This window comes from Oncorhynchus mykiss, chromosome 17 (genome assembly GCF_013265735.2).
Source record: "Oncorhynchus mykiss isolate Arlee chromosome 17, USDA_OmykA_1.1, whole genome shotgun sequence".
Lineage (NCBI taxonomy): Eukaryota > Metazoa > Chordata > Actinopteri > Salmoniformes > Salmonidae > Oncorhynchus > Oncorhynchus mykiss.
This window is the reverse complement of record NC_048581.1, coordinates 56,957,313-56,978,561: the sequence shown is the minus strand read 5'-3', so window position 1 is coordinate 56,978,561 and position 21,249 is coordinate 56,957,313. Positions and strand designations below refer to the sequence as shown.

At 42.5% G+C, this 21,249-nt stretch overlaps 3 protein-coding genes across 3 annotated transcripts in view; 1 reads left to right on the top strand and 2 right to left on the bottom strand.

The window, feature by feature from the left end:
• Window positions 1-2,725: 2,725 nt before the first annotated feature.
• Window positions 2,726-5,140, bottom strand: LOC110493225 (probable G-protein coupled receptor 25). Its single transcript, XM_021567497.2, has one exon. The coding sequence runs from the start codon at window positions 4,452-4,454 to the stop codon at window positions 3,342-3,344; it is 1,113 nt and encodes a 370-aa protein (XP_021423172.1). The 5' UTR covers window positions 4,455-5,140; the 3' UTR covers window positions 2,726-3,341.
• A 789-nt stretch (window positions 5,141-5,929) lies between these two features.
• olfml3b (olfactomedin-like 3b) lies at window positions 5,930-11,620 on the top strand. The gene is made up of 3 exons (XM_021568997.2): window positions 5,930-6,148; window positions 8,959-9,244; window positions 10,311-11,620. The coding sequence occupies exons 1-3, from the start codon at window positions 6,050-6,052 to the stop codon at window positions 11,093-11,095; spliced, it is 1,170 nt and encodes a 389-aa protein (XP_021424672.2). The 5' UTR covers window positions 5,930-6,049; the 3' UTR covers window positions 11,096-11,620.
• Window positions 11,621-11,687: 67 nt separating this feature from the next.
• syt6b (synaptotagmin VIb) overlaps window positions 11,688-21,249 on the bottom strand; it is a 45,180-nt gene continuing 35,618 nt past the window's right edge. Inside the window, exons 2-7 of the mRNA XM_021568996.2 lie at window positions 15,636-16,044; window positions 14,392-14,968; window positions 13,567-13,687; window positions 13,123-13,294; window positions 12,751-12,901; window positions 11,688-12,464 (exon numbers count right to left, since the gene is read on the bottom strand). Of these exons, the coding sequence (XP_021424671.1) occupies window positions 12,393-12,464; window positions 12,751-12,901; window positions 13,123-13,294; window positions 13,567-13,687; window positions 14,392-14,968; window positions 15,636-16,044 (1,502 nt within the window). The 3' untranslated portion in view covers window positions 11,688-12,392. The remainder of the gene's footprint in view (window positions 12,465-12,750; window positions 12,902-13,122; window positions 13,295-13,566; window positions 13,688-14,391; window positions 14,969-15,635; window positions 16,045-21,249) is intronic.

The window sequence follows — 21,249 nt, the reverse complement described above, 5'->3', positions numbered from 1 at the left end:
TGGTATAAATCCCCGAAAGTAGGGGCGAAACTTTGAGTGAGTTTACTGTCTTTTGCATAAGTTAAACTATCTCCCCTACAACGGATATGCTTTAATAAAATTGTATTTTAATATAATTTAATAGTTTTAAAATACCAAATTAATATACAAGAAGAAGTTAAAAAAAAAACTTAAAGCACCCCCAAATCTCCAAACTATTGGGATATCCCATTCCTTTGGATTTTTTTCTTAAGAACTTCGACTCTCAATCGCATCAAAGTGCAATTTACCGACAGTGATCAGATCCTCAGTGTAATTAATGCCAGCAGTTGGTTTCACATATATTCAAAATATATAGAATAGAGTGGCGACTATGTGGTAAAGTTATACCCACAAATGTACGGTGATGAACTGAGTGTGGACTGCTTAAAGCCCCAGTGAGTGAGTGAGTGAGTGAGTGTGTGCATTAAACCAGAATGCCTACTGTAGCCTACAAACGCTAGGTGTCAGGAGTGCATTACTTATTACTTTTTGCAGTTTGGTAAAGCTCATTGATTACTTTATATCAACATGTAATGTGCTTCCAAATATCCAATATCCACCCAATTCATTCAGTTTACCGATCACTGTACCTGTACACAGCCAATCTGTAAATAGCACACTCGACTACACAGCCAATCTGTAAATAGCACACCCGACTACCTCATCCCCATTTTGTTGTTTATCCTCTTGCTCTTTTGCACCCCAGTATCTCTACGTGCACATCATCATCTGCACATCTATCACTCCAGTGTTAATGCTAAATTGTAATTATTTAGCCTCTATGGCTTTTAATTGCCTTACCTCCCTACTCTTCTACATTTGCACACACTGTACATAGATTTGTCCATTGTGTTATTGACTGTACGTTTGTTTCTGTGTAACTCTGTGTTGTTGTTTTTGTCGCACTGCTTTGCTTTATCTTGGCCAGGTCGTAGTTGTAATTGAGAACTTGTTCTCAACTGGCCTACCTGGTTAAATAAAGGTGAAATAAAATAAATACACATTACAGTGAAGGAAATGCTACAAAACCACAGGCTGCCACTGCCATGTGATCACTGTTTTGAGGTGCTGGCTGTTTTCTCACCATCTGCACTCTCCCTAAGCTAGATCAAGTTTATTTTCTCTTCTTTTGGTTTACTCTGCCCACAGAATTTAAGTAAACACATCCTCTGCACTACTGCCATTGAGTCGTAGGCTAAAACGTCTATCTGGGTATCATCTATCAAACATCAGATGTTCAGTTTGCAATGGTCTTGTTGAAGGACCACCTAGGCCTGATGATTACGCATCAAACGTCAACCTCCAGTAAGGTTAACTCAAACAGGTTTCACAACCATTCTCATAGTGAGCAACTGAGTGTACACCAGGCGCCAACAGGGTACAGATAAGGCCATGAGAAAACGACACAATGTTTGTTCTCATCACTGCTCGTGTAGAGAGCACAAACGGAAACTGACTGATGCCTCCCACCCTTCACCTACAGCGGTGCCTGGCAGTGAGTTTAAAGGGTCAAGGATGTTGCGTCTTATTTCAGTGCCGTGATTGACAGAGAATATAATGTCCCAACGGTGAGGCCCTCAGCATGTCCGTGGTGAGGCCCTCAATTTCTCCCCTGCAGATAAAACAACTGTCACTATAATGTGAGATGAGTTTTCTAAAATAAACAATTGATATGGAAGCCTCATCCTTATCTTCATCGAAAGATAAGGAATCTGCTAGGCAAAATCATTAGTGATGAGATTCATTTTGAGATCTTGTTATTTTCGCAATGTAAAGCGTTTCGATTTACCGTGAGTGTTCCAATTAATGTAATTGAAATAACTTAGTTTTCAGTGTCTTGATACTTTGTAATACCTTAGGTTTCAGTGACTTGAAAAATGACATGACTTCAAGCATTAAACTGTGAAGTTCATTGTCCACTTCAACAGGCTTCCATCTTTCTGAATAAGAGGAACAGAAGGTCAGGTCAGGGTTTTCCACACTAAAAGTTCTGAAAGGGAACTAGTTGGCTGAAGTACAGTTGTGCTGTAGGTTCCCACAGACTGGTATCTAACCCAAGTTTCTCAAGCCCTTTTGTAACTGGGTGATTCATAGTGCAAAAGAAACTGAAAAGCATGTGGGCATGAATGAACATTTGAACTTTCAAGTCATGTAATCAGCCAACAAATTTCCGAAAAAGCACTTGTCTTAATAAAGTTTTATTTTGTATCATTCACGGTAGAATCTGTTTTGTCAATTGCAGTGAATGTTATCTGGTTGCAGATAACATTTTGCTACTGTTTTGAATGAAAGTCCAATCATTTTGAGGAAGCAGATAAAAACATTGTTGAGCTTCTGGATCAATTTTGATTGGTAAGTCTGTTTTTATTAAGTTACAGTGACATGAGAAATAAACTGAGAAGTGTTTCTCCTTCTCAATATGTCAGTTAGTAATGTGAACATTTAATGCCTATAAAAGCTATGAATTGTGAAGCTATGTTAAAAATAACAATTTCAATACTATAACTATTGGAACTGGTTATGAGGAAATGTTATACATTACTTACTTATTATGCTTTATTTCAATATGCTTAATATATACCTAAAATCTTTTAACTTTATTTTCATCCTTGTGTTCCTTTAATGTAAAACGTACACACTGCAAAAATACTTAGTAAACTATGACATTGTTTGGAAAAAAGTATCTGAAATAATTGCCAATTATATGAACACTTCATTTATTACAAAAAACTGTTTATTATACATGTTTTATAATACATTAAATGTAATCTTACTAATGCCATGAACATAGACAACCATTTTGAATATTGTTGTAATGAATTTCACGCAGCAAAAAGGAACCATTAACAAATTAACGTTACTGTTAACAAATTGCAATTTAATATTACTATGAATTTAAGAATGTCAACAATCGTAATAACCAGGCTACTCATGAATTATTCATATACAAAATATTTAGACATAAAAAGACCATCCTATTTAATTTGGTCGTAAAAAAAAAAACGAAAGCTAAATTAATCAACCTCACTTGCACACTGTTTTGACCAGTTTTTTATCTGTACTGTTTCGTCTTTCAAATATTTTCTTTGGTGCGAATAAATAAAACCTAAATTCAAATATCAATGATAATCAAATATGCAATTATGATATGTAAAATATAACTTATTTTGAGAAGCTATAATATACACAAAATATATTTCAGAGAATGCTTTCACTGAGCTTGAATTACATAACACCTAAAATCATAACACAAAATGATTCACCTCAACCTTTAGCGTTTCGGACCGCAAAGAGGCTGTAAAAGGTGCAGAACCCTGCTATCAGACATTCTGGTCAAGTGGCTGGAGACGAGTTCTGGAGGCTGTTGTGCCGCAGCTCTCTGAGGTACCGTTGTAGAAGTCAGTGGACGAGGCATAGCCTTGGTGTAGCCCAAGCTTTCCCACGCAGCTCAGGAACTGGTTCTCCGCCTGCCCTCTGAAGTGGTGGTCCAGGAACAGGTAGATGGCTGGGTTTATGCAGCTGTTGAGGAAGGCCAAGCAGCAGGAGAGGGTGAGGCCCTGACTCAAGACAGACTGTGTCTCAATGCTCAGATCGGCCCTAGACAGCCTGAAACCAATGAGGATGGTCTTGAAGATGTTGAAGGGAAGCCAAGACACCACAAAGGCCACGATTATGGTGAAGACCATCTTGAGAGAGTGGCGGCGTCGGGCTTCTGCGCGAGGGTTGCCAGCAGAAACACAGTGTTGGCGCAGGTGGGCCAGGATAGAACCGTAGCAGAGGATGATGATGAGCACCGGCAGGGCGAAGGTCAGGAAGACCATGGTCAGGCTCAGACCCAGGAAGAAGGATGACTCTTCATCCTCCAGACAGAAGAGTTTGCCGTTGGGAGTATACATGCTACGGTACACCAGGGAGGGGGTACCTAGAGCCAGGGACAGCAGCCAGACCACGGCGCAGTTGAGACGCACACACTGGCTGCTGCGGAGAAAGCGGGAGTCCATGAGTCCCACCACGGCCAGGTAGCGGTCCACGCTCATGCAGGTCAGGAAGAAGATGTTGGAGAAGCGGTTGACGGCAACAATGTAGCTGCTCAGCTTGCAGAGAAGGTTGCCGAAAGGCCAGTGTCCCTCCTGACTGGACGAGACGGCCCACAGAGGGAGGGTGAGGACAAACACCAGGTCCGCAAGTGCCAGGTTAACCACAAACGTATCCACCAGACGGCCACCTCTCTTCCCCCGGCTGCCCATGACTGTGATCACAAAGAGGTTGCCCAGGAAGCCTGTGAAAAACATGAGGAAATACAGCAGTGGCAGGTAGATGTGAGAATAGGGAAGACTGGAGCTGGAGCGCTCCCCAAGGTAGGTTAGATCGTAGCTGACATTGTACAGCATGTCATCGCTGTAGAAGTACCTGTTGGTGTCATACGTCTCCATTTTGTGATCAAAGTTAAGTCTCTCAGCTGCTTGCGCTTTGTGTGTCTGGCTGGCAAGCTCAATACTTCTAGACAAACTATCTTGCGTCACGTTCTTAAAAACCACAGACAAACTGCCAGGTCCTATTTTCTTCTGTCATCTCTAGCACCATTGGCATGTTTTCTACTTCTCTATCTGGCATATTCTGACAGAAATTACTACAACTATTTCTAATGAGGATTTTTATAATATAGTATATTTGCATATCAGTTCAAATAGAAACACTTTAGACATGCAGGCAAAAAGTACAGCAAGAAGAAACATAAAAACATATCAAAAGAAAAAGTACATATACAATCTGGGTAATGCACTTGAACAAAATATTCAAAAACAGCTTAAGACTGACTTCTAGTAGCAGATGAAACAATAAAAACATTTGAAAGGGGCAGGATGTGGTTATGGTATTCACGGGGCTGATGTAGGTAGGCCTGCTGGAATTATGATCTTGTACATATTACAAAACAAATCCACTGAGTGAATTAGTCATTTCAATCATTAAATTGAACCTAGACATGACATTGAACATCAACTATAGACTATTCATACAGTCTCTCGTGTGTCACGTGTGAAAACAGCAAACACTAAACTGTTGTACTTGCATTATGAGAAAATACTTGCTTTAGAATATCAAAATGGTACTTGCCAGACCCAATGACCGTGCACATGAATAAATCAGACTTCTCATCAGATGAGTCATATTATACTTGACGATAAAACTTACTGTAATGTGAACTTGATGGGAACTTAATCTGCTCATAGGCTGTGAAAACCATAACTGGAATGATGGCTTGATTTAACAACCACGTTTCCTTTTGACTGACAATAGTCTTTGAACAATTATGAACAATTGTCTCTTTGTCAGAAATGCAAATCATCATTGAACAGTTATAGAACATAGTGAAACTAATTTTATAATACTATTTTAAAGGAAAGGGGGGGGGGGGGGGGGATGACAAAATGTTAAGCCTGACCTGAGCTAGTTGAATGTTGGTTATGTAAGGGAAGGTTAGTGTTCCAATAAAAATACGAGGGGATAAAGTATCTTCCATTTGACAAAAAGATTTTCCTCCACTCTTGGCATTGCATCAGAATTTTCTTCCCATCAATGCTGAAGAGTTTTCTTAAAATGAAATAAAATACTAATAGGAGAGAAAATATACAATATTCTATTCTAATCAAGAGTGACAGCTGTGCAAACATAATTTTTGCCTTAACTTGTCTTCTTAATATTGCATTTTAGTGTGATACGAGTCAACAATCATACATTTCAATGTATTTCAATCTCTACAAAACATAGAAAATGAACCTATAAACATCACTAATGTGGTATTTAGCAATCAGTGGACAACAATGATTAGGTTGGGAGAAAGAAAAAAGGAAATGGCGAGAGAGTCTGTGTGTTTCCAGCAGTACCAGATGTTCAAAACTCCTCCCTCCCTGAGTGTTTATTAAAACATTCCAGTCAAGTTAGGGACACCGTAAAGTTGGCCCCTCCTCGCACACTCTCCTCCCGTCGACACGCACACAAGGAAAAGGGTGACCTGTCCTCCCACAAAATGAGGGTTTTTCTCATCCTTGTCACTTTGACCTGCCTGGCTAACGCCCAGCATCAAGCCCTGATGGACTACCTGGAGCGGCGTCTGCTAGCCATTGAGGTAAGAGACTGTTCTTCTGCTCCCAGTCAGACCCTGGGCTCCAGAATAAGTCTGAAAGGAAACTCTCTGGGGATCTGGGAAACCTTCAATGGGATGCAGATGTGGAGATTCTGAGGAAAAAAAGATTGACTGACTGTATTTGCTGCTGCACCCAGAAAGTATAGATTTCATGCTTTAAATACATTTGTTTCCGCCCAAAATAGAAGCAAATGGGAATAGATGTTTGAAGATCTTGTATGCAGGTCACTTCTGTAGTGTTCTGATTTATATAAAAAAATATATATATATATTAGCCTTGTACATGGAGTTATTAGAATGTTGGACTCTGCAAAGGACTGACCAACTGGCTCGCTTCAAGTTGTTGTTGTACAATAAAACAGCTCCACTGCTATGTGTACCCATATCCCATTCTCCATCTTGCTTTCTAGTATTCTTATTCACATGGAAAGTAGTTGGTCTCTGTCTATATGTGTTCTGACTCTGCATAAATAAATACCTGCATAAATACCTCCCTAACAAGTTATTTTGAGCGACTGTACTCAGAGAAACCTCTCGGATCATTTCCAGCCAGTGAGTCGTTCTGAGAAAGAGCATTCAATACTTTCCAATTCAGGTTTATGGTACAAAAGTGTTAACGTGGTTTTAGTGAGAATCCTTTTTTTAGATGCATTCATTTTTATTCAAGAGCACATCAAGAACTTGTACAATAGATACACAACATATCTTTGCGGTCTTCACAAAGAAGCGTAATGAGATTCACATGTTAAGGGTACATTTTTGGTTGTATAGAGCAAACATTTCAAGAGAATAAGAATACAATTTGGATAAAGCCACATCAGAAAAATAATAGAAACAAGCAAACAAAGCCCCAGAAATGACTCAATAAGATACGTCCGGAACTTGTTGCAAGATTGATTTTATCATCTCCATGTCAACAAGTTCCCGCATGAGACCTATCCACATATCTTTTAAGGGTGTTGCGTTTTCTTACGCATTCCCTTGCTGCTGCTAAAAGATAATCTATCAATTTAAGTGGAGAGGAGTGGAGTGCATCCACAGGAACAATACCTAGTAGGAGATGACATGGGTCTGGTTGAATAATAATCCCTATGATGTCCTGTATAACATGGAGAATTTCAGACCAAAGAGACTGGATGTTCCTAAATATATGTGAGGAACTACCTATTTGTCCACACTGCCTCCAACATGTTGCAGATATGTATTTTTAAATGTTTTATTTTTTAATCAGTTAAGAACAAATACTTATTTACAATGACGGCCTAGGAACAGTGGGTTAACTGCCTTGTTCAGGGGCAGACAGATTTATACCTTGTCAGCTCAGAGATTTGATCGAGCAACCTTCCGGTTACTGGCCCAACGCTCTAACCACTAGGCTTCCTGCAGCCCCAAAGGGTGGATATTTCCCATATTCCTTTGTTTATTTTATTAAGTTTATCAGGGCTCATAAAAAACAATATTGTCCTTTGAATTAAAACTCCCTTGTTCGGTGACATGTAGCAGCTTTATATAGTGTTTTCCATATATTCCCCCAACTCTCCTCTGATATCTGCACCTGTAATTCACCCTGCCATGGGTTCCTAAGATTATCTAAAGATACTGTTTGCATGTTAAGGATATTGTGATAAAAGTTTGAAACGGGCCCAATGCTTTCCTCTTGATAAAGTAATTCAATCATCTTATCTGTCATTTTTTGGAACAATCCTTTTTTAACAATGAATTGCCTTACTTAAGGTACCAATAACAATTAGTTTAGAATATAATGAATTCCTCGTGGATTTCTTGAAATTATTTAAGAATTGAGCCTTTGAAAAGTTGAGAGACTCTACAAAGCCCTCTCTCTTCCCATTCCCTAAATCCTTGGGACATGGTAGCAGGAAGGAAGGCTGGGTTGTGGAATATACACGCTTAGAAAAAAAAGGGGCTGTCTAGAACCTAAAATGGTTCTTTGTCTGTTCCCATAAGAATAGGAGAACCAGTTGAATAACCCTTTTTGTTTCCGGGTAGAACCCTTTCCACAGAGGGTTCTACTTGGAACCCAAAAGGGTTCTACCTGAAACCAAAAAGCATTCTACCTGGAACCAAAAAGGGTTCTGCTATGGGGACAGCCATAGAACCCTTTTGGAACTTTTTTTTCTAAGAGTGTACTGTAGACTAGTGTCTGTAAATGTCATTACTCAGTTCATATTGGCATTGGATCTCCCTTAGTGAGACTCCTTAATCAGTCCTGCAGCCGTCTGCTTGAAATAATTTATCAGGTGATAATTCAGTCTACTGTGGGCTTTGAATATTTTTTTATGAAAAATATTGCTGCATACCACTTCAAACCTGTCACATAGTGTGTTATATCCACCGGTTGTCCCTTTCTGTGGCATTTGTAGCTGTCTTTTCCTAGTTCCTAGCCACACCAATGGCTCTTGTATACAACCCTATTCCTGACCTTTCTGCACTCTCAATCCCTCCTAGCTGAGATTACCCCCTGCGTGCTGATACATCCCTTGCATTTACTGGAGTGCAAATCTAGTCAAGGTCACTCAGAAAAGCTGATCCTCAACCTGCACTTAACTTAATGTCTCTGTCTTCCTGTAATGCGATGGCCAGAGGTTCCAGGCTTAGAAGGAACAGTAAGGGAGAGAGGAGACATCCATGTGGAGCCTGACGCCACACTGGTGATGACTGTGGCAGTGGCACCAGAGAACAGGGTTTTAATTCATCCTGTGAAATAGAGACAGAACCCAGGACTACTTCTACACTACCTGCTCTAACTGTCTTCTTCTCACCTCTCCCACCAGGACCGTATCTCGCTATGGCACGAGCAGACGAACCGCTACGCCACAGAGCTGCGGGAGTTCAAGCAGCAGATGGTTGCCCAGATTGAGACCCTTGACAAGGACAAGGAGACGCTGAGGACGGATCTAGACAGTGTGGGGACGCGCGTGGACCGCGTGGAGCGCGAGATGGACTACCTGGAGACACAGAATGGGGCGCAGCCCTGCGTGGACGTGGACGACAAGCTGGTGGAGCAGCAGGTGACTGTGGTGAAGGAGAAGAACAAGTTCAAGTACGCCAAGGCCACAGGTGAGACGTGGCAGATGTGGTGACATACTGGGGGGATAAAGAAACAAGTAGTTCACATGGTGGTTACTGCCTGTGAGGATCATAGTAAAGGCCTGCTGGGAAGAGGCAGAATAGAACAGTGGTTAGTTACATAGCCCTTCCCTGACATGTACTGTAGACCTGATGACATATTGGGAGGACAGACACACATGTAGTACAAATGATTACTTACTAAGAGGATCATAGCATAGGCCAACGGAGAGGACAAATGAAGTAAACTCAGCAGTAGGGGTAATGTGAGGCCTTGTTTCCTGAACAGATCTTCTAGATGTTGAGCAGAGATAGAGAAGGCCACAATGTCTTAGCCATTGTACTGTTATGTAAGTAGGTTAGAAAATATATATTCCCTCATATTATTCTTCCCTCAGAGGCCATTATTAAAGAGTTTAAGTGGATTTCATTCAATGTTGTGCTTAACACTTTTTGCTCTGCTCTAAAACAGTATGGTTCGTTTTATTTGCATAGAGAAAGCAATCTGAATGCAGTCAATTTAGGAAATAGTTTGTTTACACTTGGTTGTTGAGGTTTAGGAAATGGGAGGTACATGTACTGAGATGTGAGAGCATGCTGATGGAATATGTAGATCTAGGACAGACTGAAGATGCAATGCTTATTCAAACAGCATACTCTAAATTATGCACCACTTTAATTGTAATATTTTCTCTTAGTTGCACTCCAGCCGGATGAATAGCCAGTGACTCTGAATTGCCGGTGATCCTTATACATGTTGCCACACACAGCTGAGTGCTGTTGCCTACTCGGGGTGCATGTTCTGACAAAATCAGGTTGAACACGTAAAAGCTAAAACTTCACAAAAAAATGTACTATAAGAAATGGTACTATCCTTTCAACTTTACCTAGTCCCTCAGTATTACTTTTGGTTGAACTTTATCAATATGGTATCACAGTTGTAAGAATGGTAACAATGTGTATATTGTAATTACACTGAACCTGCTGTGTAATGTTGACTACCATGTAAAAAAACATGGTTTTAGCCCAACTCATGAATCTATCGTCTCTCTTCCAGACTGCAGGGACATGATCTCTAGCATCAAAGCCATGAAGATTTTGAAGCGAGTTGGAGGCCCAAAGGGCATGTGGACCAAAGATGTGGGCAGTAGTTCGGGCAAAGTCTACATCTTCAACGGCACAGACGAGGACACCATCTATGAGTTTGGCTCCATCCGGGACTTCACCATCTCCCAAGGCACGTCCATGGCCAAGACCGTGAAGCTTCCATCTCCTTGGCGAGGCAGCGGCCACACTGTCTACAACAACCACGCCTACTACGTGAAGGAAGGCAAGGAGCTTCGGCTGATCAAGTACAACCTGCAGAATGGCTCGGTGGCAGACAGCGCTGTGTTCCCCGTCCAGGACCATGTCCCCGTGTACAGCCTGACTCCGGAGACAGTCATTGACCTGGCCGCAGATGAGGAGGGCCTCTGGGCCATCTATGCCACCAAGGAGACTGAGAGGCACATCTCACTGGCCAAGATGGATGCCAACACGCTGGACATCGAGCAGATGTGGGACACGCCGTGCCCGCGAGAGAACGCAGAGGCCGCCTTCATCATCTGCGGCACGGTGTATGTGGTCTACAACACCGCGCTGCCCAGCCGCTCACGCGTCCAGTGCGTCTTTGACGTCAGTGATATGGTAACCAATGACGATGCACCTCTAGTGTACTTTCCCAAGCGCTACGGCTCTCACTCCAGCCTCAAGTACAACCCGCTGGAGCAGCTGATCTACGCCTGGGATGACGGCTACCAGATCCTCTACAAACTGGCCATGAAGAAGAAACTGGAGGTATGAGCTCAGCAGGCCCTTATAGTGTTGAGGTGGGTTTGAGATTTCGCTCATCTATACCCGAATAAAAGCCCAGAAATGTCTGTGTAGGCGAAAAATAAAACATATTTCAGACTGTCATATTCAGTGGAATGTTTTAAACTTTTATCTTCCCTGGAGCAACGATCAATAACATAGATATGTCCAAAGGTATGAAAATTACTAACATGGTTTGTTCAACTTCGGCACAAGGTTTTGCAGCACTGTTCTGAAGGTAATATTGTATTTCCTGTGTTGATTACTGACAGCAAAACAGTTCAGTGATATAAAAGCATCCATTTGCTGTAGGTATTGCTTGATGTGAAACATTTCTAGGATCATCAAGAAAGATCTAGGAGGGTGTGGAATGGAGACTCTGAAGTAAATACAAGCAGCTGTATGATATGTATGTTTTCTGAATATCTCTCAGTTTAGCACTTCTGAAAACCACACATTTTTACCTTTTTTCCTGGCTATGCCTTTCTGTTGAATAAAACAAATACTTGCATGAAAGTGTGTAGCTTATTTTTCTTCTATGTTGTTACAGTAAAAGAGGAACATACAGCATATCGACACTCGATTTGGAATGTTAGAACCAGAATCGACAACTTTATTATCACTTCTTTAAAATACAAGGAAACAGTTATGTTACAAATACACATGTTCAATACAAAAGTGGAAAGATACTCTAAATTGCTTGGAAAAAACAGAGGAAAGTCATTGATTCAAGCACTTATCACAAGGCTAATGAGGCAAAGGGGTCAAAGGTCAAGCCAACTCCCTCAACAAAGTACATGACATTGCCTGAACAAGAGACTATTGGCAAACACTTCACAGGTAACAATTGAAACAGAAAAGTAAATTCAGGGGGATAGACATGTTGATAATATCATAAATATGTGATTCTAAATACAGTGCTATTATTGATGTCAGTATCAAAGGGCATTACATATATACAAAGATGTTAACCTCAGGTGTATAACCAAACCAGGCTGAGCTCAACTGCAAAACTATTGTTGCAATAACAATGATCCCACCAGACCCAGTATACACTAGGCTATACGTACCATGACAAAGTGGCTGTCCAAGAGGGCACAAGATAAATGTGTTTGTGTATGTGTGTGGGTGTGTGATGGCGAGATAATGTCATTCCAGAGCAATTTACTGCACTTTACATATTCTGAGGCACAACATGTGTGGGTCTGGGTCTGAGACACTCCATATTTCAGGCCTTGCTACAGGGCAGGCTTTGTAGAGTCGTGGAGTATAAACTCTAGCTCCTCCCTCATGGACTAGACAGGAGTCTTGGAGAAGGGCAAGAGCCTTGGCTGTCAAAACTTGCAGTGCGGGTTTTCCACTGAGGAGACATTTCACATGGAAAGATTAGTCATTCCGAAGTGCACCAGCATGAACATTGCTGTCACTGTTAGGAGTGTACCTACCATCAGAAATCCTACATAGATAAAAGGGGGTACATACATTTATATTTTGGTCATTTAGCATATGCTCTTATCCAGAATGACTTACAGTCAATGCATTCAACTCAGTCGTTGCAAGTGGAACTTTCCTCAATAAAGCAGCTATACACACAGAATTGAAAGTCAGCAGGGTGTTTTTCTTTGTGTCTTTGTGAGTAATAATACCTCTTTCTGAGACTTGCTTGCCTCCAGTAGAGAGTGCCAGTGAGCGATGGGCTTGCGTGGATAGGCTAACATCTCGTTCCAGTGGTCTCTGCCCAGTCCCTCTGCATGACTGCCCACTCTGTTTACACCTATGATTTCATTGTGTCCCACCCTAAGGAGAAAAAAGGCAAAATGCACCCATTAACTCTTCAGCCACATCTGGTATAATGTAACTTCACATTTTCGCTTCTACAATTAGCAGAACTGACAGTATTAGTAGGTCTCTCAGAGTTAGGGGATGGTTGAACAAACATATCAGTAACAATAACTTAGTCATTATTCTTGATAATATTGACATGCATTGCGTCACAAATGATATTGAGTATTGCATACAAGTCATAGTCCATGACGGATATGTGCAGGCTGACTTGGTCCATGTTCTCAGGGGGGATGTCGAAGATGATAGCTTCGTTATAGGTGGGGTTCAAAGTGTTCCTCTTGATGGTGGTTTTCTTCTTTTTCAAGCGCCGTCCGTCACACTCCAGGGAGACCTTGACATATGGGTCTGCCAATAAACAAGACAAAATAGTATTTGATTTATTTAAAAATGACAGAGTGCTTAGCTACTGAATGGATCAAGCTGATTTGACTGTACATTATGTAATATTTAATTTAGCTAAGTCCGGCGAGACGCATTACCAAACCAGATTACGTTTTTTTTCTTGTAAATCTTTTACCAGAGGTATAGCCTGGTCAATGGTTAGAAGAGTAGGCAACAGCGTTTAAGGTGAAACAAGCACAAAACCTTTAAATGTGAACCCATTGACTGAACTGTACCTGAGTATCCTGTGATGTCCATGGCCTTGAGGTTCCTGCACTTGATGACGGTCATGGTGAGTCGGCCTGCGGTCGGCAGGTAACAGAGAGAGAACATGATCTCCCCCAGGTCTACACTCTCCTGTGTTCATGTCCACAGACAAAACACATCAGAACAGAAGGAAACAGTTATCACACATTACAATGCCACTAATATTGTTAAAGGGACAGTTGAATGATTTGACATATTTAGATATTTGTTTCGTTACCTTGAAAGCATTCTCTGTACAAAACCAAAGTGTTGATTGGTGTCACTCCTTGTCCATAGACTGCATTCAAGGTAAGGAAACAAATATCTAAATATGTTAAATTGCTGAACTATACCTTTGTAGTACTATACTGTAGCAAATGTACAATTTAATTCCCATTTAATCTATAATGTGAATGAGGATGGAAGTTAGGCAGTACAAGGGGGCATTGACCCCACATCCCCTGCCTGGTCTCCTATTCTTGAACACTTGTGACTCACACATGGGATCAAATCATTACAGTAGCTCATTAGAGCACCATTGAGGTGATTCCTTGCTACAGCTTATTAGGACCATCTCTTTAAAATACTTTAGAGCTTGCCTGACACAATGGAACCAATGGAATAGTCCCAAAAATGCTAACCAGATAATATAGCACTTCCAACATGCAAGCTCATTCAAACTTGTGAAGAATCCAATGACAGATCCAAAAGGCTATCTGGACTTACACTGTGCTTTCACTTCTGCTTTGCTTGCTCTTTGGGGTATAGGCCAGAGCTTCATAAAATACATCTATTTGATTCGTTGATTGACTTACAGAGGTGGCGTACTGAATATCCTTCCAGATGGCCATCTCACGGGAGAGGTCCGACACCTCAAACAGATTCTCCAGAATGACCTCTCCGATCATGTCGTGGCGGGAGAAGCGGTCAAAGTCAAATACGCTCAGGTGCAGCTTCCTGCTGCCCAGCTCCTCGTAGGGCACGGTGAACTGGAAGGACTCATCAAACATGGGGTTGAGCGTCTTGCGATGGACGCGGGTCTGGAACTTGCGCTTGCGGTCAGGCAGGAGGTAGATTTTGACGTAGGGGTCGGAGCTGCCACATAAGTCCTTGGCGGGCAGGTCGAAGGCCTTGAGGATGTTGACGAGGAGAGCCTCAGACTCGTAGTCGTACTTGAGGGAGAAGTTGATCTTACCACAGGTCTTGGCGGCGGCGCAGTTCTTGGAGGACTCGTCGGCCTCCAGTGGGCTCTGTTTGTAGAGCTCTGGCTGGATGCGGCCCAAACTGGCTAGGCTGGTGGATTGGTCCTCTGAATAGGGGAAGTCGCTGCCTCGGTCAAGGCTGGTGACATGGTGCATTTGTCGGGGGAGGTGCTTCTTGAAGGAGCTGTGCCTAGAGACAAGGAGCCATTTTTGCCAGTTGAATAATTTTCTTGGACAATTTACACACTGTAGAACAATTTCAGCAGTGGAATAATTCCAGTAACATATGCATGCCTGGGAAATCTATGCCCCCTGCTGAATACTGTTGTCAGTTTCCAATTTAGAGAAAATGGAATTGCATTTTCTCTCTGATATTAGATGATTTAGAGTTCTCTTATTTAGCTCAATAGGAGCTCCATGGCGATAGGGGCAGTAAACTGACAATCTCATTGATGTTCTATGTATCTCATCTTAAATGTCACAAATGAATATGTTACAGGTATAAATATAATATGCATAATGATCTTTACCTCTATGACACTTTAAATAGCCCCTTCCTGACATAACACATACTATTACCTCAATACTAATACATGTCCTGGACATAAACACTGAGGCTCAGTGGAGCCCTGGTGCAACCTATTGTAGGAGGCCCTTACAAACTGATCTAAGGTCAGTTTTGAGGAAGCACTGATAAGCTGATACCAGGGATGCCTTTCAAGTGGCACCCTATGCACTACTTTTGACTAGGGCCAATATGGCTCTGGTCAAAAGGAGTGCACTATGTGGGGAATAGGGTGCCATTTAGGACGTAACCTAAGTCTGTGTCCCGAAGCAACTTTCTCCCGAAGCCTGACCTATTGGAGGAGTTGGGCTCGGTGGTCTGCCTGGACATACGCGTGCGCCGCAGGAAGTGGTCCTTCATGGACAGCTGCACCTCGGCAGGGATGTCAGGTGACGTGTGGCTGATCTTCACAGCTGCCTCTAGGAAACTTGCCGGGTCCAAAGGATTCAGCTTGTCCGACGCCATGGCGTGTGTGTGCGTGTGTGCGTGTACGAGCTTAGGCCTGTGGCCGTGTGCGGGCAAGGCTCTGACGTAGGGTCTGTCAGAGGCAGAGGAGGGGGGGGCGAGGGCAGTGGCACTGGAGGAGAGGTCCTTGGTGCGCCAGTGCACCCTGCACAGCTTCCAGGAGGCAAAGACGATGACGCTCAGCAGGCCCAGGCCACAGGCCACAAACACCAGGAGTAGGAGGCTGAAGGAGAGATCTGGAGGGGGAAGGATGGCAAGATGGATGGGTGGTGGAGGAGAGAGGAAGAAGAAGATAGAAGAAGAACATTACTTTATTGTCCAATTGTACACAAGATCCAACAAAAAATGTGACTTCCGCTTTATCCCAACCCCTCTGAAAGACACACATACGTACACACGAAGGTTGGAGAGGTTGGAGCAGGGGGCAGTCATTCTGCATGGCCCATGGAGAAGGGGAGGGAGGGAGGGATGGGTCGAGGAGTAGAGGAGAGGAAGGGCGGTGGATTAGAATGGGAACAGCAGATATATACAATATGCATGAGTGAGATCCGATAAAGGCAAAGGTTTCATTTACAGACATCGCACTGCTCAGCAAAGTGTTTCGAAACCCTCAAAATCGAGAGCAACTGTGCTGCCACCACCAACTAAGGCATGTCAAAGCATTAATTTCAATGGATTATTGAGAAACACAATCATGACGAGTGTCGGTAAGCACGGTGCATGATGTATAGTCATCAATCAGCTCACTGGTCACCATAGCAACACCCACCCGTAGCACGCGCTCCAGCAGGTATATTACACTGGTCATCCCCAAAGCCAACACTTCCTTTGGCCGCCTTTCCTTCCAGTTCTCTGCTGCCAATGACTGGAACGAATTGCAAAAATCTCTGAAGCTGGAGTCATATCTCCCTCTCTAACTTTAAGCATCAGTTGTCAGAGCAGTTTACCTGTACCTGTACACAGCCAATCTGTAAATAGCACACCCGACTTCCTCATCCCCATATTATTACTTGCCCTCTGCTCTTTTGCACCCCAGTATCTCTACTTGCACATCATCACCTGCATATATATCACTCCAGTATTAATGCTAAATTGTAATTATTTTCACCTCTATGGCCTATTTATTGCTTACCTCCCTACTCTTCTACATTTGCAAACACTGTACATAGATACAGCTTTCGGAGCCATCATCGACTCAGTGGGTTTTGTCCAACATGTCTCTGGACCTACTCACTGTCACAGTCATACTCTGTACCTAGTTTTGTCCCATGGAATAAATGTTGTTGATCTTAATGTTTTTCCTCATAATCCTGGACTATCGGACCATCATTTTTTTACATTTGCAATTGCAACAAATAATCTGCTCAGATCCCAACCAAGGAACATCAAAACTCGTGCTATAAATTCACAGACAACACGAAGATTCCTTGATGTCCTTCCAGACTCCCTCTGTCTACCCAAGGACGTCAGAGGACAAAAATCAGTAAACCAAATCAAATCAAATCAAATTTTATTTGTCACATACACATGGTTAGCAGATGTTAATGCGAGTGTAGCGAAATGCTTGTGCTTCTAGTTCTGACAATGCAGTAATAACCAACAAGTAATCTAGCTAACAATTCCAAAACTGCTACCTTATAGACACAAGTGTAAGGGGATAAAGAATATGTACATAAAGATATGTGAATGAGTGATGGTACAGAGCGGCATAGGTAAGATACAGTAGATGGTATTGAGTGCAGTATATACATATGAGATGAGTATGTAAACACCTAACTGAGGAACTCAATTTAACCTTGCGCAATACCCTAGATACAGTTGCACCCCTAAAAACTAAAAACATTTATCATAAGAAACTAGCTCCCTGGTATACAGAAAATACCCGAGCTCTGAAGTAAGCTTCCAGAAAATTGGAACAGAAATGGCGCCACACCAAACTGTAAGTCTTCCGACTAGCTTGGAAAGACAGTACCGTGCAGTATCGAATAGCCCTTACTGCTGCTCGAACATCCTATTTTTACAACTTATTGAGGAAAATAAGAACAATCCGAAATTCATTTTTGATACTGTCGCAATGCTAACTAAAAAGCAGCATTCCCCAAAAGAGGGTGGCTTTCACTTCAGCAGTAATAAATTCATGAACTTCTTTGAGGAAAAGATCATGATTATTAGAAAGCAAATTACGGACTCCTCATTAAATCTGCGTATTCCTTCAAAGCTCAGTTGTCCTGAGTGCACAACTTTGCCTGGACCTAGGATCAAGAGAGACACTCAAGTGTTTTAGTACTATATCTCTTGACACAATGATGAAAATAATCATGGCCTCTAAACCTTCAAGCTGCATACTGGACCCTATTCCAACTAAACTATTGAAAGAGCTGCTTCCTGTGCTTGGCCCTCCTATGTTGAACATAATAAACGGCCCTCTATCTCTCTCTACCAAACTCACTAAAAGTGGCAGTAATAATGCCTCTCTTGAAAAAGCCAAACCTTGACCCAGAAAATATAAAAAACAATCGGCCTATATCGAATCTTCCATTCATCTCAAAATGTTGGGAAAAGGCTGTTGTGCAGCAACTCACTGCCTTCCTGAAGACAAACAATGTATACAAAAGGCTTCAGTCTGGATTTAGACCCCATCATAGCACTGAGACTGCACTTGTGAAGGTGGTAAATTACCTTTTAATGGCATCAGACCGAGGCTCTGCATCTGTCCTTGTGCTCCTAGACCTTAGTGCTGCTTTTGATACCATCGATCACCACATTATTTTGGAGAGATTGGAAACCCAAATTGGTCTACATGGGCAAGTTCTGGCCTGGTTTAGATCTTAACTGTCGGAAAGATATCAGTTTGTCTCTGTGAATGGTTTGTCCTCTGACAAATCAACTGTAAATTTCGGTGTTCCTCAAGGTTCCGTTTTAGGACCACTATTGTTTTCACTATATATTTTACCTCTTGGGGATGTCATTCGAAAACATCATGTTAACTTTCACTGCTATGCAGATGACACACTGCTATACATTTCAATGAAACATGGTGAAGCCCCAAATTTGCCCTTGCTAGAAGCATGTGTTTCAGACATAAGGAAGTGGATGGCTGCAAACTTTCTACTTTTAAACTTGGACAAAACAGAGATGCTTGTTCTAGGTCCCAAGAAACAAAGAGATATTCTGTTGAATCTGACAATTGATCTTACTGATTGTACAGTCGTCTCAAATAAAACTGTGAAGGACCTCGGCGTTACTCTGGACCCTGATCTCTCTTTTGACGAACATATCAAGACTGTTTCAAGGACAGCTTTTTTCCATCTACGTAACATTGCAAAGATCAGAAACTTTCTGTCCAAAAATGATGCAAAAAATGTATCCATGCTTTTATTACTTCTAGGTTAGACTACTGCAATGCTCTACTTTCCGGCTACCCGGATAGAGCACTAAATAAACTTCAGTTAGTGCTAAATATGGCTGCTAGAATCCTGACTAGAACCAAAAGATTTGATCATATTACTCCAGTGCTAGCCCTACCTATCTCTCTGATTTGGTCCTGCCGTACATACCTACACGTACGCTACGGTCACAAGACGCAGGCCTCCTAATTGTCCCTGGAGTTTCTAGGCAAACAGCTGGAGGCAGGGCTTTCTCCTATAGAGCTCCATTTTTATGGAATGGTCTGCCTACCCATGTTAGAGACGCAAACTCGGTCTCAACCTTTAAGTCTTTACTGAAGACTCATCTCTTCAGTAGGTCATATGATTGAGTGTAGTCTGGCCCAGGAGTGTGAAGGTGAACGGAAAGGCTCTGGAGCAACGAACCGCCCTTGCTGTCTATGCCTGGCCGGTTCCCCTCTTTCCACTGGGATTCTCTGCCTCTAACCCTATTACAGGGGCTGAGTCACTGGCTTACTAGTGCTCTTTCATGCCGTCCCTAGGAGGGGTGCGTCACTTGAGTGGGTTGAGTCCCTGATGTGATCTTCCTGTCTGGGTTGGCGCCCCCCTTGAGTTGTGCCGTGGCGGAGATCTTTGTGGGCTATACTCGGCCTTGTCTCAGGATGGTAAGTTGGTGCTTGAAGATATCCCTCTATTGGTGTGGGGGCTGTGCTTTGGCAAAGTGGGTGGGGTTATATTCTTCCTGTTTGGCCCTGTCCGGGGGTATCATCGGATGGGGCCACAGTGTCTCCTGACCCCTCCTGTCTCAGCCTCCAGTATTTATGCTGCAGTAGTTTATGTGTCGGGGGGCTAGGGTCAGTTTGTTATATCTGGAGTACTTGTTCTGTCCTATCCAGTGTCCTGTGTGAATTTAAGTATGCTCTCTCTAATTCTCTCTTTCTCTCTTTCTTTCTCTCTCTCGGAGGACCTGAGCCCTAGGACCATGCCTCAGGACTACCTGGCATGATGACTCCTTGCTGTCCCCAGTCCACCTGGCCGTGCTGCTACTTCAGTTTCAACTGTTCTGCCTGTGATTATTATTATTTGACCATGCTGGTAATTTATGAACATTTGAACATCTTGGCCATGTTCTGTTGTAATCTCCACCCCGCACAGCCAGAAGAGGACTGGCCACCCCACATAGCCTGGTTCCTCTCTAGGTTTCTTCCTAGGTTTTGGCCTTTCTAGGGAGTTTTTCCTAGCCACAATGCTTCTACACCTGCATTGCTTGCTGTTTGGGGTTTTAGGCTGGGTTTCTGTACAGCACTTTGAGATATCAGCTGATGTACAAAGGGCTATATAAATCAATTTGATTTGATTTGATATGGACGTTTGTTTATGTGTAACTCTGTGTTGTTGTTTTTGTCGCACTGCTATGCTTTATCTTGGCCAGGTTGCAGTTGTAAATGAGAACTTGTTCTCAACTGGCCTACCTGGTTAAGCAAAGGTGAAATAAATAAATACAAAATGAAATTGTCTCTCACATGCAGTCTGTCAGCCTGCCTCCTGGTGGTTTAACAGAGAACTTCACCAGGACCTTATATTCACAAATGAGTTGATCTCTTTTTAGAACCTATTGCACTGTAATTGGGTGCTGTAAGCAATGTGCCTCTAGATAAAATGTATCTTAATGATCAAATGCTTATTCTGTGAGTCAGTGCCTAGTCTAAGGAGCTATTTGTTTTGGCAAGTCTGTCCTCACATAAAGGAGAGAAGCCTAAAATTGGGCTAACCGTGCCAGTCCAGAGGTATCATGCTCTGGACTGGCACGATTCAGCTTGATCCCTGAATAATAAAAGCCTGTAATGAGTTACATGTGTTTGATTACACATGATGCATGGAGGAAGAGGAGAGGAGTGAGGTGGAAGGAGAGTGGGAGGGAGGAACGAAGGGGGAAAAAAGTTTTTGACTTCCTGGTCAGAGTTTCTGTTTATCAGTTCCAATGACAGGGGATGGACTTGTTCTACTATTTCGTTTTTAGCTGTTGAGCACACTGCTAGGGTGTTTTTCAACCCT

Bases quoted from the DNA above. Each gene is read 5' to 3' on its own strand.
- olfml3b (XM_021568997.2), top strand. From the start codon at position 6,050: ATGAGGGTTTTTCTCATCCTTGTCACTTTGACCTGCCTGGCTAACGCC. The intron at 6,149-8,958 runs GTAAGAGACTGT...CTCTCCCACCAG, and splicing joins GGCGTCTGCTAGCCATTGAG to GACCGTATCTCGCTATGGCA. The intron at 9,245-10,310 runs GTGAGACGTGGC...TCTCTCTTCCAG, and splicing joins CAAGTACGCCAAGGCCACAG to ACTGCAGGGACATGATCTCT.
- LOC110493225 (XM_021567497.2), bottom strand. From the start codon at position 4,454: ATGGAGACGTATGACACCAACAGGTACTTCTACAGCGATGACATGCTG.